This window comes from Aptenodytes forsteri, unplaced genomic scaffold, assembly GCF_000699145.1.
Source record: "Aptenodytes forsteri isolate BGI_AS27 unplaced genomic scaffold, ASM69914v1 Scaffold212, whole genome shotgun sequence".
Lineage (NCBI taxonomy): Eukaryota > Metazoa > Chordata > Aves > Sphenisciformes > Spheniscidae > Aptenodytes > Aptenodytes forsteri.
Window position 1 is genome coordinate 214,722 of NW_008795487.1, and position 14,413 is coordinate 229,134.

The window sequence follows — 14,413 nt, forward strand, 5'->3', positions numbered from 1 at the left end:
CGCCGCCGCCCGACAGCCTGCCCTCCACCTCGACCGCTCCGCCGGGCCTCTACCCGCCCCTGGGTCTCAACGGGCACCAGCCCCTGGGCTTCCCGGCGGCGGGGCTGAAGGAGGGCTTGCCCCCGCTGTGCCCGCCCTACCTCGGCTACGTTTGGTAGGGGGGGGCGGCGGGAGGCGGCGGGCCCTTTCGGGCGGGTGCCCTTGCTGAGGGGACGGGCCGAGGGGTCGCGATGCTCCGCGGGAGAGCTTCGCGCTTTCTCCTCAGGGAGGGGGGCTCTGCCGCGGGGCGAGGGGTTGGCACTCCGAGGGGCTCTTGGAAGGTGCCGAGACAAAGACGGGCGGTTTTTTTCGTCGAAGACCCGTTTGAGGTTTTAGGCAGTAACTGCAGCCGCCTTTCCATTTTCTGTATTGCTTGTGGACGTCTGGGTGTCCCTGGTCTGTGTGAGACCAGCAGGATGTTAACTTTGCAGCTGGCACCTCTCGGATCTTTTCAGCACGATAACGCTCAGGGAGAAGTTACATTTTGATCTATGTGGTGGTTCAGTGCCATCTGATGTCTGAGCAAGTGACCGGCTCCAGAGAGGGGGAGCAGTGTTCTCCAGGCTGTCCTCAATGAGAGCGAGACAATATTCATATATACCTAAATATTCTGCAAAATATTTTCCCTGATTTGGGAAAAAAACCAGTTAATTTCACACAAAAAAGAAAACTGAAACACTTGCATATTGATTTGTTAGAATGAAATGGCTTACTACGATGCCAAAATGTTGTGCATTACTAGAAATGTATGCAAAAATAGGTATATACAATGCTACAGTTTCAACGGAAATCCTTGATTTTCGAAAGCATAATGATTAAGTAGGTTAGCCTGTTTTCTTGGAGAGAAGTTCAGAAGTACTTTCCACTCTCCTCAATGTGCTCATCATAGTTAATTATTGATGAGAATGCTGCAGCTGAACAGGAGGCGACAAATATTAAAAATTTTTGTAGCTGAGATGAAACTTAGTTATTTCCCATGTGAAAGGGGCTTTTGAAATTCAATTGACTTCTATTTGATTCTGTTTCTGTACCATTCTATGTACAGGAAAAAAGAGTAACAGTCTGTATGACTTTACTCACAAGAGTTGTTGATCTGAGGAAGATGAACATTTTAACAAAGAGTTCCTAGATTGTACTTCTTTTAGCTAAAACGGATTAAAATACTATTATGCTTTTTGCCCACTACTTTTCTGTTTAATGGCTAGGCAGATGTTACAAATGTGCCTTTTACCCTAGTAGAGACAAACCCTTAAGCAGAAAGGCAGTCATACTTTATTTTTTTCTTACCGTTCTGTAGCTTGATTACAGATTTTAAAAGAAAGTTTTTAGCATACACCCGATTAATACAGGTAAGTAGTTAATTGTTGTAGAACTGGATATTTCGTTTCTCTTAATTCTTTTTTCTTTTGAAGGCCAGATACAGAAACCAGCCAAAGTTCTCAATACGGTTTTGAATCGCTACCCCAGAAGATTTGTCTCATCTGCGGTGATGAGGCTTCTGGTTGCCACTATGGAGTACTTACCTGTGGAAGTTGTAAAGTCTTCTTTAAAAGGGCAATGGAAGGTACTGTATGATGCCATTGTTCCTAATTATCTGAAATATATCTTTTTAGGCACTGCTAAGGACATACCTTTTATTTATTGCTGATGTTTAAAAATGTTATCACTGTAGTAATGTTTTTTTGTTTTGGCAACTCTGTTTAAATATAACAGTGAATACTAACTAAATTATTTCTTAATTGATTTTGCTAGTATTATTTGTTTTACTTTCATTATTTGCTATTTATTATTTACTGTTATCAGTCTTTTCGACTAGGTAGAGTTTCATAAAAATCTTGTGTAATACACAATTTGTTTTAAAAAGTGTAAATGCTATTCAGAGGAAGATTTTGTGGGTATGAACTAATGATAGGCAGATAAGAATTTATTTTGGCTTCATTTTGTTTTCAAAGTCGCGGAATTTTTCTTGCTTGCAAGATGCAGAATTTGGCTTCCTGAGGTTTATGGAAGTATTTCAAGTTTCACTGAACTATTTCAAGTCATAATAATAATAAATGGATTTGACTTTGTTTTATCTGATCCTGTCAGAACTAGGATATTCAAATTTCTGCTCCGTATACTTAAAAAAATTATTGTTACAATGTATAGGGTTCCTTAAAATAAAAAATTGCATCATGTATTTTCCTGTAATACATAGTTTATTCAACTTTATAGGGTTTATTTCTCTTCAGATGAAAAGGGAAATACTGGAAAATTACAAGCTTAGCAAAATAATGTAGTTAGATTTTTTTGTTTCAGTGTGCTGTTGCTTTCTACTTTAAGCATATGCTCTTGTTCTTCCTTTAACATACTAGGTGCTTGCAAAATGATAACACTAGACTAGGTGGGCTAGATGAACTTTTGAGCTAGTGCCTCATTTTCTCCAATACATTTAATGGAATTCATGAGAAAGCCATTAGAAACATACGTGTTACGTTGCAAGGAAAACACTTGTCTCTCAAGTCACTTAGAGGAATACATTTAAGTTTCACTGACAGTGTTAACTGGTCTCTTGGTTTGGCTTCACATTTTTTGCTTTGGTTATTTTGGTAAATCAGCCATATACTTTTAAAAAAGACAGGGAACTGAAGTTCTAAGAGTGATTGCAGTGTAATTCACGAGTACCATATTTTAAAATAAGTTTTACTATTCACTTTTCACCTGTACAGTAATATTGTAATTTTTTATTTGAATTTGATTCCATCACTTTCGAATTTCATCTCTTTCCTAAACTAGCATCCAGTTGTGTTTGTGCAGTAGGTGAACCTGCTCAAAAACATACCTTATTACTGTTCAGCATGAGTATTTTAATGGTAAATGTTAAGAAGGCATATATATTGGTAGCAGGAATATCTTAAGGTTGTTTTCACTCATTATTTAATCAAAGGCTGTATTTGCAGAATCTTATCGGGTTAAGAATATAGACATACAGAGAAATAAGAGTTCAACACAATTACACAAACACAATGCTTATGTTTTACATAGCAACTTCATACTTTCCATTTTGAAATGATTCCAAAGACTGAGAGTATGGTGAGGAAGTGTGTTTGGGTTTTTTAGTAAGAATATTCAAAGAATGGACAACTACCTCAGACAACCTGGGTATAATAAGAGAAAATACAGGTTATTCAGTCTTACGGGGAAGAATGAAAGGCATGAACAGTGTGGGCATGAGCAAGATGAACAAATACAGTTACCTGTTTTTGTGTAGAAAGTGCAAGTCTACAGAGAGTTCCTTAAATAGATGGACTTCCTATTTTAATGGAAGCATAGGATATAATTACTAGCATTAAAATAATCCCATTTATAGATGGATCCTTGATTTCCTTTAGACTTAAAGTACTTTTTTGTTTATTTCTTATCAGAAATAAAGGTGACGAATTACTCTTCTGTAAGAAGAAAGAGTATTTTTATTGTAAATGCAATAGAAAATAGTGTTTAAAAATTCACAGTGGCAGTTGTATAAATTTGAGACATTTTTCATATGTAGAATGTCCCCCTGCCCATCATTTCTTTGAGTGGGAATGCATTACTTACCTTTTTAAATTTTTAGTACTACTACAGACGTGGGGATTTTTTTAATAATAATTCATGCAGATCAGATGTTAAACTTTGTGAGTGCGAATTCACAATCAAAACTCTACTTTTCATATACTTTCCATAAAGTAGTGATCACTATAAGAAATTAAAATATGATTGGAAATAAATGGCTTTTGCTACTTCTCGGATTTTCTATATTTCAAGATCTTTTTCGTATGTTATGAGGTTTTCAAGTGTGTGGGTAACAAGGTACATAACAGTGGTATTAAATTTGTTGGAAAATGTCTATTTTCTGTTTTAATTATTTCTGCAATCTCAGATATGATGGCTGTTTCAAATCTAATAGCCTATTCAGCCATATACTTTTAAAAAAGACAGGGAACTGAAGTTCTAAGAGTGATTGCAGTGTAATTCACGAGTACCATATTTTAAAATAAGTTTTACTATTCACTTTTCACCTGTACAGTAATATTGTAATTTTTTATTTGAATTTGATTCCATCACTTTCGAATTTCATCTCTTTCCTAAACTAGCATCCAGTTGTGTTTGTGCAGTAGGTGAACCTGCTCAAAAACATACCTTATTACTGTTCAGCATGAGAATTTTAATGAAAAATGTTAAGAAGGCATATATATTGGTAGCAGGAATATCTTAAGGTTGTTTTCACTCATTATTTAATCAAAGGCTGTATTTGCAGAATCTTATCGGGTTAAGAATATAGACATACAGAGAAATAAGAGTTCAACACAATTACACAAACACAATGCTTATGTTTTACATAGCAACTTCATACTTTCCATTTTGAAATGATTCCAAAGACTGAGAGTATGGTGAGGAAGTGTGTTTGGGTTTTTTAGTAAGAATATTCAAAGAATGGACAACTACCTCAGACAACCTGGGTATAATAAGAGAAAATACAGGTTATTCAGTCTTACGGGGAAGAATGAAAGGCATGAACAGTGTGGGCATGAGCAAGATGAACAAATACAGTTACCTGTTTTTGTGTAGAAAGTGCAAGTCTACAGAGAGTTCCTTAAATAGATGGACTTCCTATTTTAATGGAAGCATAGGATATAATTACTAGCATTAAAATAATCCCATTTATAGATGGATCCTTGATTTCCTTTAGACTTAAAGTACTTTTTTGTTTATTTCTTATCAGAAATAAAGGTGACGAATTACTCTTCTGTAAGAAGAAAGAGTATTTTTATTGTAAATGCAATAGAAAATAGTGTTTAAAAATTCACAGTGGCAGTTGTATAAATTTGAGACATTTTTCATATGTAGAATGTCCCCCTGCCCATCATTTCTTTGAGTGGGAATGCATTACTTACCTTTTTAAATTTTTAGTACTACTACAGACGTGGGGATTTTTTTAATAATAATTCATGCAGATCAGATGTTAAACTTTGTGAGTGCGAATTCACAATCAAAACTCTACTTTTCATATATTTTGCATAAAGTAGTGATCACTATAAGAAATTAAAATATGATTGGAAATAAATGGCTTTTGCTACTTCTCGGATTTTCTATATTTCAAGATCTTTTTCGTATGTTATGAGGTTTTCAAGTGTGTGGGTAACAAGGTACATAACAGTGGTATTAAATTTGTTGGAAAATGTCTATTTTCTGTTTTAATTATTTCTGCAATCTCAGATATGATGGCTGTTTCAAATCTAATAGCCTATGTAATTTTTTTCACAGAAATTGTCCTATTCATACACCATTTATTATACTCTCCCCTATTGTGTGCAAAATACTGTATTAGTTAAATGCTTCCTTTGGGATAAAATAAACCGTTACGTTATCCAGAAAACTCCATTTTTCATCTCTAATCTTTTTGAAATAAAACCAGAGCTTATTTAAAATACTCAGACTGAACAATCATTTAAAACTGTATAGGCGAACCTAGAGATGTTTCTATACTAAGTATGATTTAATCATATATTTGAATATAACTAGCAGATACACATACATCTTAACAGGAGGTCAGAACTGTATGAGGGTCACTAAGATGAAAGTGTAGATTTAGAATTAAATTATTTTAGGATGTTTGTTGGCAATGAATTCTTAAATACATATGATTTGGTAGATATTTTCTGTCTTTTGGGTTCTTGGCTCCCCATATGTGCCTATACATGTAAAGAAAAGGATGGAGTTAATACAATAAGCATATTTTACTATAAGCAGAATCCGGAAGTACGTTAACCAAAAATGCAAGTCCTTTTTTGGGGGAAGTCTAGTATAGCAGATACGAAAAAAGTTAGTGCTGGAAGTGGGGAGAAGAAAATGTAGCTAAGGGACAAAAATACTGATTTTTTTTTTGTAGAAACATTTATTTGCATTTAAAGGTTGTACATTTTCTGTTCGTCCCTTACAAAGAACTGATTTACTAGTCCGTTGATTCACTTATTGTACAAACAAATTACAAGGCTTTTTAAAAATGCTTTAAAGATCTCCTTTGGGTATAATGAAAATAACAAAAGTTACTGTTTTTTATATTAAGTTAAGAAATTTGAAAAGACAAAATTGGATTCAGTATGCTGATGGGGTAGTGCCATTCCTGTCAGTGAGCTGAGAGTGACGGGCAGTTTGGAGTTACCAATCAAAAAAAATTCAGAAATAATATTTAAAATGCTTTCAAATAAGTAAAATTACTATATTTGCAAAGTAATTTGCTGTTGATGATCAGACATTTTTTAAGTGCTGTCCATATATCTAGTTCATGACAACAAAAATTAGGTATAATATTTCTAACAGTGCTTTAGGAGAATGCAGATTAAGAAATGAACTCTTTTTTAGCACTAAATTGTCAAACTGTCATTAATGATGTCTTATAGATACTTTCATGTAAAACCATGCAGGGCAACCACAATCCAAATGCTTGTGTAACACCATGGTAAAATTTCTGTCTGGAACAGGAGCCCAGTGTGTAGAGTTTTGGGATTCTGGAGTTACACTGTTGCTAACATGTGGTTTCTCGGTGGCCTGCATTCTTGCCTTTTTGTTGAAAGCGTCTCCTTTGCAGTAGTTTTACTAATTAAAAATTAAAATTACCTAAATCCTGAAAAAAATTTCAAGTGCTGTGTTTCCTGTATAAAGTCCCACTTCTAATTTTTGTTCTATATTTATGTAGAGCATTTGCCTTCCTTTGCACTTTGTGTATATTATTGACATCTAATGAAAAGTAGTTGTCCAAACCTAAAGAGCTTGAGGCTGACATAAATACATGATATTACAGCAGATGGGTCAGAAACTAACCCTTGGTTTGTTTAAATACCTGGGACCCTATTACAAAATTGATCTAATGATTATATAGCAGATTTGTCTAGTTTTAATGTGTGCTTCAAGCTCAGAGTAGCAGCGCTGTACAGATAATAGCATCAGGGAACAAGCTCAACCGTATGTAGTAGCTAACTCTTAACTGACAGAATGTGAACTTTTCTTCTCTCTGAGACCTGAATTTGGCAAACTTGACCTGACAGAAAGTAGGGTTTCCAAAAGAGTTTTCACTGTATATGGAGAGTTACTCGTGGAGGAAAGTGGAGGAATTAAAGATGAGCTACGTCTACACAGTAAGAAGGCTGACCATGACTTCAGCCAAACTTTCTGATAAAGTTTATCTGACTCATGTTATGTATAGGCAGTTTTGTGATGACAGTGTGATTCACTGTGTAAGCAGTGAAATACTATGCATAAGGAAAATGGCTGGACTAAACAGTTGTGCTTTTCCATAGCTTAAGAGTGTAAAATGCCATGCAAATATTTGCATGCCAAATATTTAAAAAAATGCCAACCACTAATAGAAAATCCTCTTTGAAAACAGAGTGAAATGCAATACTATAGAGACCCTTTTGGCTGTGAAATTGATGAAGCAGATGTAAAAAGTTCCTTGTTCTCCTAACTCTGCAGGGATTTCCAATTTTTAATCCAACTTTCGAGGCTGGATCATGGGATCAGAATTTGGTACAGTGTGTACTGTAAACCCAATAGTGATGAAAGTTTCATGAAGTAGAAAACATACAAAGCATACATATGGCAAGTTGAGAGATGAAAATGCTTTTCACTAAATGTAACATTTAGTATTATTAAAGGTCTTTTATTTTGCACATGATCAAAATGTGTTAATGTACAGTAAGCTAAGTGTATTTCCAAATTCAAATGTATGAAGTTACTTTACTGAGGGTCCTAAAATTCAAGTGGGAAATGTCACTTTTGTGAGAACAAAGAATTTGCATCGTGAAAAGGGTAAGAAGAAAAGCTGTACCGATACATAATTGTATATCTTCATCATACTTCTGACTTCAAAAGTATTTGTTGTTCAGCCATTTGACAGACATTAACTTGACGAATTGATTCGTATGAGGCACAACAACTGAGTGAGCTAAGATTGCATTCGTTCTGGTACTTTGGCTATTGTGCTAATGCTGGGCTTCCTACTGCTCTCATTGTGACTTATTACTGCTTTCCTGATAGACGTGCCTTAGAACATAAGCTGCAGAAATGTGAATTGCTAAAATTTTTGGCTTAGCTTTATGTGGTATTTTAGAAATAGTATCAAATATTATGTTAAACATCTTTTCAGGTGGAATAGAAACTATTTCAGGTAGTGTAAAACTGCATGCTTTATAGAGCACCAGCAACTGACTGCTCAGTGTTGCTGGATACTCCTCTGTTCTAACTTTAGATGTGTACAGCGTGAGTAACCTGAGCTGCTCATCTTAAGTTCACTTTACAGTGAATGGAGAGAAACAGGAAGTTCTAGGAAGCGATTCACTGGCTTATTTTAGATATCTACTTGGGATTAAAATAACAGTAACTACTTCTCAGCACTGATTATAAAGGAGTGTCAGGTGAGGATGTACACTGTCTGTATTTGGTGATACGAATCCCACCCATGTCACCAACGTAGCTAATACATTTCTGTAGTATAGGAAAGAAATATAATAAATATAGAAAATACTTATTTCATATTATTTATTATATACAAAAATAATACATAAAATAATATTAGATATAAGTAATACTTGTTTTAAATATTAAAATACTTATATATTATATAACGTATGTATATAAAGTGTAAGTATTTATAATCAAACTGTTATCTGCTAAAAATAGATTTAGGTTTGATGGTGTTAATCTCCTTAAGCTGTGTATCTGTTCCACAGAACTGATGGTGTACTAGTAAGAGGTGGTTCTTTAGAAACTACTGAATGGAAGGACTTAACAAATGGTCATTTGTATGTTACAATCTGTCATTATGTGTAGTGATATATGGCAGCACTTCAGAGGTTTCCTAGTTATACCTAGTCACAACTCCTGCATTTTCACAAGTGGCTGTTGCTTAATATCAGTTAACATCTGGGCACATTTCAACAACCTGGAATCTTTTGTAGTTAAAACGTAGAAAAAGCTACATGCAGGCATTGAGATCCAGGAGAATATTACGCTATTCTTCTCCAGTTGTTATGATACCATCTTCCCTTATCCTCAAAGACAATATTTTATGTGGGACTTGTTGCACCAAACTGTAGGCATTTACAGTGTGGACATCCATATTTTGTCCAATTACTTTAAACGTGCAGTAGGCTATTAAAGAACCAAAATTCAGACATCTACTCAAGATAAATTTCTCAAGATAAATTGCATCCTAAGGTGCCTGTTTTTCTCTCATGCCCAAGAAGGGAGTGTACACTACTTGTTTTGCTGCATGTCCGCACTTTAGAATGTCGTTAGTGAAATGAATCCCCTCTTTATGTTTTTTTAGCAGTTTGTTGTCCATTGGGTGTTTCGATCAACAGGCAGCAATATCTGTTTTTTTTGCATATTGCCTTTTCTGCTACTAATGTTTCTGGTTTTTCGACCTTTATTACTCTTAGAGTGAGTGAGTGGCCCTGTCCCACCGGTTCAGTTGTAGGACAAGTCAAAGAATAAGAGGAAAATATATATGAAAAAACTTATCATGACAATGTGCTGTAATACTTTTGCTAAAATCAGAATGATGGGATGAGTGAAATACAAATATAATGCTGCTTATGTTGGTAGAAGAATAAACACTCAGGGATAAGAAGAACAAATGGTACTTTAATGATGTATACCTCTGAAATAGTTGGAGTGCTTTTAAAGTAGGTTTTGTGTTCAAATCCTGTGTTCTATATTTATAAGAAATAGACCCCTTACTGACAAAAAAGCTGACAGTTCCATCATTTTGCATATTTATACCACTGATGTAGTTAATTACTTAAAAATGGTGACCAAGGAGCAATGGTGACACAGTGCCATAAAAAGAACTGGAAATACTGACTTGTAGAAGCCAGCATCTCCTTCTGAAAGGTATTAGCTGTGGAAAATTTTTACTGTTGTCAGTTCCCATATTTAGAGTCAAAGACTTTATGCCTTTCAAGATGTTGCAGTGGTAAACAATCTAAGCAAACCAACTGAAAATTAATATGAAATAGTAATCCTGATTTTGCAGTTCATGATGGTTTCTGTGAAATATGACTTAATTTTGCTTCATTCTGTTTTTCTGTTTGTTTGTTTGGTTTTTTTTTTTTCTTGTTGGAAATGATGGAACAGACAGGGAAATTAAAAAGATTAAAAAACAGGATTGTAACTTCTAGCTCTGTCCAGAAATAAATGAAAACAGGATAGCTACATTTAATTGTTCTCGTTTGTAGATATAAAACCAGTGTGCTCAGGTTGCTGTCTGGAGAAGTGATTTTGGAAGGAAAAAGACAACGGTGTTGCAGGATTCACAGCAAAAGGCAGGAAGATTTTGAGATCAGGGTATAGGAGAAGGAAAGAGTCAGTCAAGGATGTTGCAAACATTGGAAGTGGTTTGTTGAAGAAGGAAAGCAGTGCAAGATACATGGTGGTTTTAAAATGCTGCTTCCCTTCTAGAGAAACCAATTTTGTTTGGTCCACTTAACAAAAAAACCTGACAGAGGACTGTAAGATTACATGTTTAAAACCAGCAGACAATGGAGTGGAAGAATACCAAAAGTTTGTTGTAAGTAGAATTATGTCAAAAATTGCTAGTAAATCTGTTCACCAAAGCAAAATACACTATAAAAAATACCAGGTTTGACTTAGGAATGAACAGTTTATGGTTTTACATTCTTTTTGAACAAAACATTTTTGCTCAACCCTTTTTTTCATCACATGTAATTAAGACAAAGGAATGAAAGACTAGTTTCACAAAGATGAAGGAGTTACTAGTACCTGTTATAATCACAGACCCCATCACTGAGTACGTAGACAAGCTAAGACAATCACCCAGGACATGAGAGCTATGTTCATCATCTCCAATGCCTGAAGGGAGTCAAACACACCTTTCCCTCCTTGCAGCCCCAGTCGCCAGGGTGTTGGATGACTTGGGATGCAATCATTCTTTATTGTTTTCACTTTGAACTGTATTATTATGAATAAAGGAATTCCACATTATTTCAGCTAGAAGAAGATTCCAGGATGGAACATGTTAAGTTACTCTGCTATCTACTCTTTGCCCTCTTTGGTCCACTGAATCCTAAATTCTTTGCTGTGAAGCAGATTTGCATCAGTAGCAGGTCTTTATACCAGTATAGACTACAGAGTAGTAGTCACGACATCTGCTTAAGAGTTGGGAAACGAGAATTTTATTTCAATGGGCAAAGAGGGAATTTGAAAGCAAGTCCCCCACTAACTACTGGGCTTTTAATAAAAAGATTATGCATGGTAAGGTCAGTGGGGGATGTGTTTTTTTGTTAAGTGGTTAGAGTCTTAAGTGTCACTTCAGGGACTTCTTTATTTTTAGAGAAAATGTTAGCACAGAAATGAAATTGGTATTAAATAATTAAAAAACATTATTTGAGGTGTGTGGAATCTTGGAGATTGTAATGGCCTGTAATGGCATACAGGGACACGAAGGGTGTGTTTTCAGTATTAGAAACTGTGTAGTATAGATTCCTAGTTCTCCAAGACCAAAGTTCATAAACCCACATAGTGAGAGGCAAATTCAACCCACATTTGCTGTTTTTAACATTGAAACAGTGTAAATAGAAGTGTGGTTGATTTAGATCAGAGCAAAAGTCAAGTTAGCTGTATTTCCTTTTTCTGATAATGAACTAGGCTAGACTGTTTGCCTAGTTATGGAAAACCTGAGTGTCAGAGCAAGTACAGATGAATCCTTACCCTAGTATATTGTCTTAGCTTCCAGAAGTCAAAGTTTTACTCAAAAGCTACATCTGCACCATTACGTTTAGTACACATATACAGGTGAACCTATTTTCCATTTTCTTTATTTTGAAACCATGTTTATTACCAGCTTCCACAAGAACCCCTAACAAGGAGTTCCAAATTTAGTTACGTTAAAAGAGTAATTCCTTTGGTTTTTTAAATCTGTTGATTTAATTGGTACTTTTGAAAAATATTGTAAGAGGTAAAGCATATTGGTAGTAAATTATTGAGCAAAACTTGGAGGCTAGCTCTCAGGAAGCAAAAAGTCGACATTGGGAGACATTTGGCAATAAAATAATTTATGAAGAGATGCAATAGATATCTGCAGTTTTTAGACAGAAATCTAAAACTAGACTAAATAAAACACTGTGATATGTTTTGCAAAGAACAGTCCTCCAGTGGTGGGGATAGGATGATTTTATAAGAAAACATTGCCAATTAAGAGTGATACAGGGAGGCAGAATCACGTAAGGGAGAGAGAAAAAAGATTTGAAAAAGTACTTTTATTTGCAGACAGGAGGAATTGAAAATCTGCAAACAAGTGCTTTGCATTTGTGCAGGGTGGCAGCAGTTCAGCACAGATGCACTTACACAAATAACTGATTGCTTGCATCTGATACCCCTGGTGGAGATAAAGCCTTATGTTTTCCATATTTTGCACATCTGCAAAATCTCTGCAACTCATTAGTTTACTTGAGTGATTTTAAGTGACTTACAGCATGTCAGTGAGCTAAGTTAATAGTGCAGTTTTTAAAGACACTGTGTGTGCTACTTCCAGCAGTATTTGCATTAAAATTTCTCAGTGCTGGAGTACGATCTGTGCAGCTTTACTGATAGCAAAACCTGTGATCGTATTTGGGTGTGTGGACCATTGGCATTTTGACCACTTTCTGATATAAACCTGCCAGTGTAGCAATGGTCATTACAGTACTTAAAAATGTATTTGCCTGTTTGCATTAGGACTTCTACCTTTGCTAACACAAATGGACTTTGATGGAGGTTAGAAAAATGCTGTCCTACAAGAATCTGGAACATATGAGTAACAGATGAAATGGTCTCTGTATTTTCTCCATATTGTCAATCAAATCTAGGTCACAAGCTGATACCTTGGTATGTTGAGAGAGAGCTACAATGTGCACTTTCAAAAGGAGGTAAAAAGTAAACATGTATAGGAAACTTAACATTGGGTGAAGACTTCCAAGAAAGCGGCAGTTGCCAGAAAGTTGCCAGATTCATATTTTTGTAAGAAAAACAAATACCAATCTTTACTTTCTGACTGTGCTCTAGTGAATAGACTACTATCCTCTTTTTTCTGGGTTTTTTCCTGGTTATAATGACAGTAGTCATATAAAAGATACTGAATGGCAAGCTACCAATTGAACAGGAATTTTATCTTGACAGAGGTCTTTGGATGCTTCATTAGTACATGCATTTAATATAACTGCAATGCTCACATATTGAAAAAATATAGATGATCCTAAAGACTGAGATACAGCAAATGTATTTTCAAATAAATGTTTTAGCATCCCATGAAAACATTCCAAAAAGCTTCATCTAACAAAATATTATATAATAATAATTTTGAAATTCACCAAATATCTGGTGTTTTCCATTTCTTACGCAATCTGTCCTTCAGATGGTTGCTGCCACTTAAATATTAATGTCAAGCAAGTAGCAGTTTCTCAGAACCCAGCTCTGCACAATGGTAGAAACCGTTTCAGATGAGAACATTGACTCAGATTTATCTATCGATATGAGATGAAATCAGATGACTGAGGTAATAAAAAAATCCCTGACAGATGAGACTATGAAAAATACTATGTAATTGAACCTTATGTGTTTTCCAAATAAGTTGCAGCTGAATCAGAATGCATGGAATACACTTTGGGACGGGAGGTGCTGGGGAGAGATTGGATAGAGGTGAGCGGAGTGGAAAACTCACATGAAGGTGTGATTCAGGCTCAGGATATGACTGTGGCTTTTTTATAGTCTTGAAAACAAGGAGGTGGTTGACAGTAAGAATCAAGAAGTGCCTGAGATTTTATCACCATAATCTCATGGGAGGGTTGGGTTGGCAGGGTGAAGACATAATAAAAATTAGGTCATTGGTCATCATTAGCTTTTTAAATACAATTTATGAAATAAATAGGAATGAAATAATACTCACTTTTTGAAGATCAAAGCAAATTCTTTCTGTGCCTAAATTCCAATAACAGACTTCATTTCTTCCATGGTGTGCACTGGATAGAGAGATTATTTAATCCTGTCTAATCTTAAACTCTAGAACATATGAACATTGAAGAGTAGTTTTCATAATTGTGATTCATTTACAATTTGTTTTGCAAATGTGAAAAATTTTGTTCAATCTTGGATTTATAATAAGCAGTTTGTGAGTTGTTATGTAATGATGAAGTCATTCATGCATTTTCAATTGAAGTGGAAGTTGGATCTACTGATAACCCCTAAGTTATGAAGAGGTTTTTAAGAGCTGTAGCTAAACTTAAATGTGTAACCGTAAATTTAAAATTTTACAATGTATTGCACCCTTGATTTGTAATGCTTAATCTTAGTTGCATAATAT

The 14,413-nt window shown here is 35.1% G+C and overlaps 1 protein-coding gene across 1 annotated transcript in view; it reads left to right on the forward strand.

Annotated features, from left to right (window-relative positions):
- PGR (progesterone receptor) overlaps window positions 1–14,413 on the forward strand; it is a 43,251-nt gene that overhangs the window by 1,788 nt on the left and 27,050 nt on the right. The window contains exons 2-3 of the mRNA XM_009281366.1: window positions 9–154; window positions 1,452–1,603. Of these exons, the coding sequence (XP_009279641.1) occupies window positions 9–154; window positions 1,452–1,603 (298 nt within the window). The remainder of the gene's footprint in view (window positions 1–8; window positions 155–1,451; window positions 1,604–14,413) is intronic.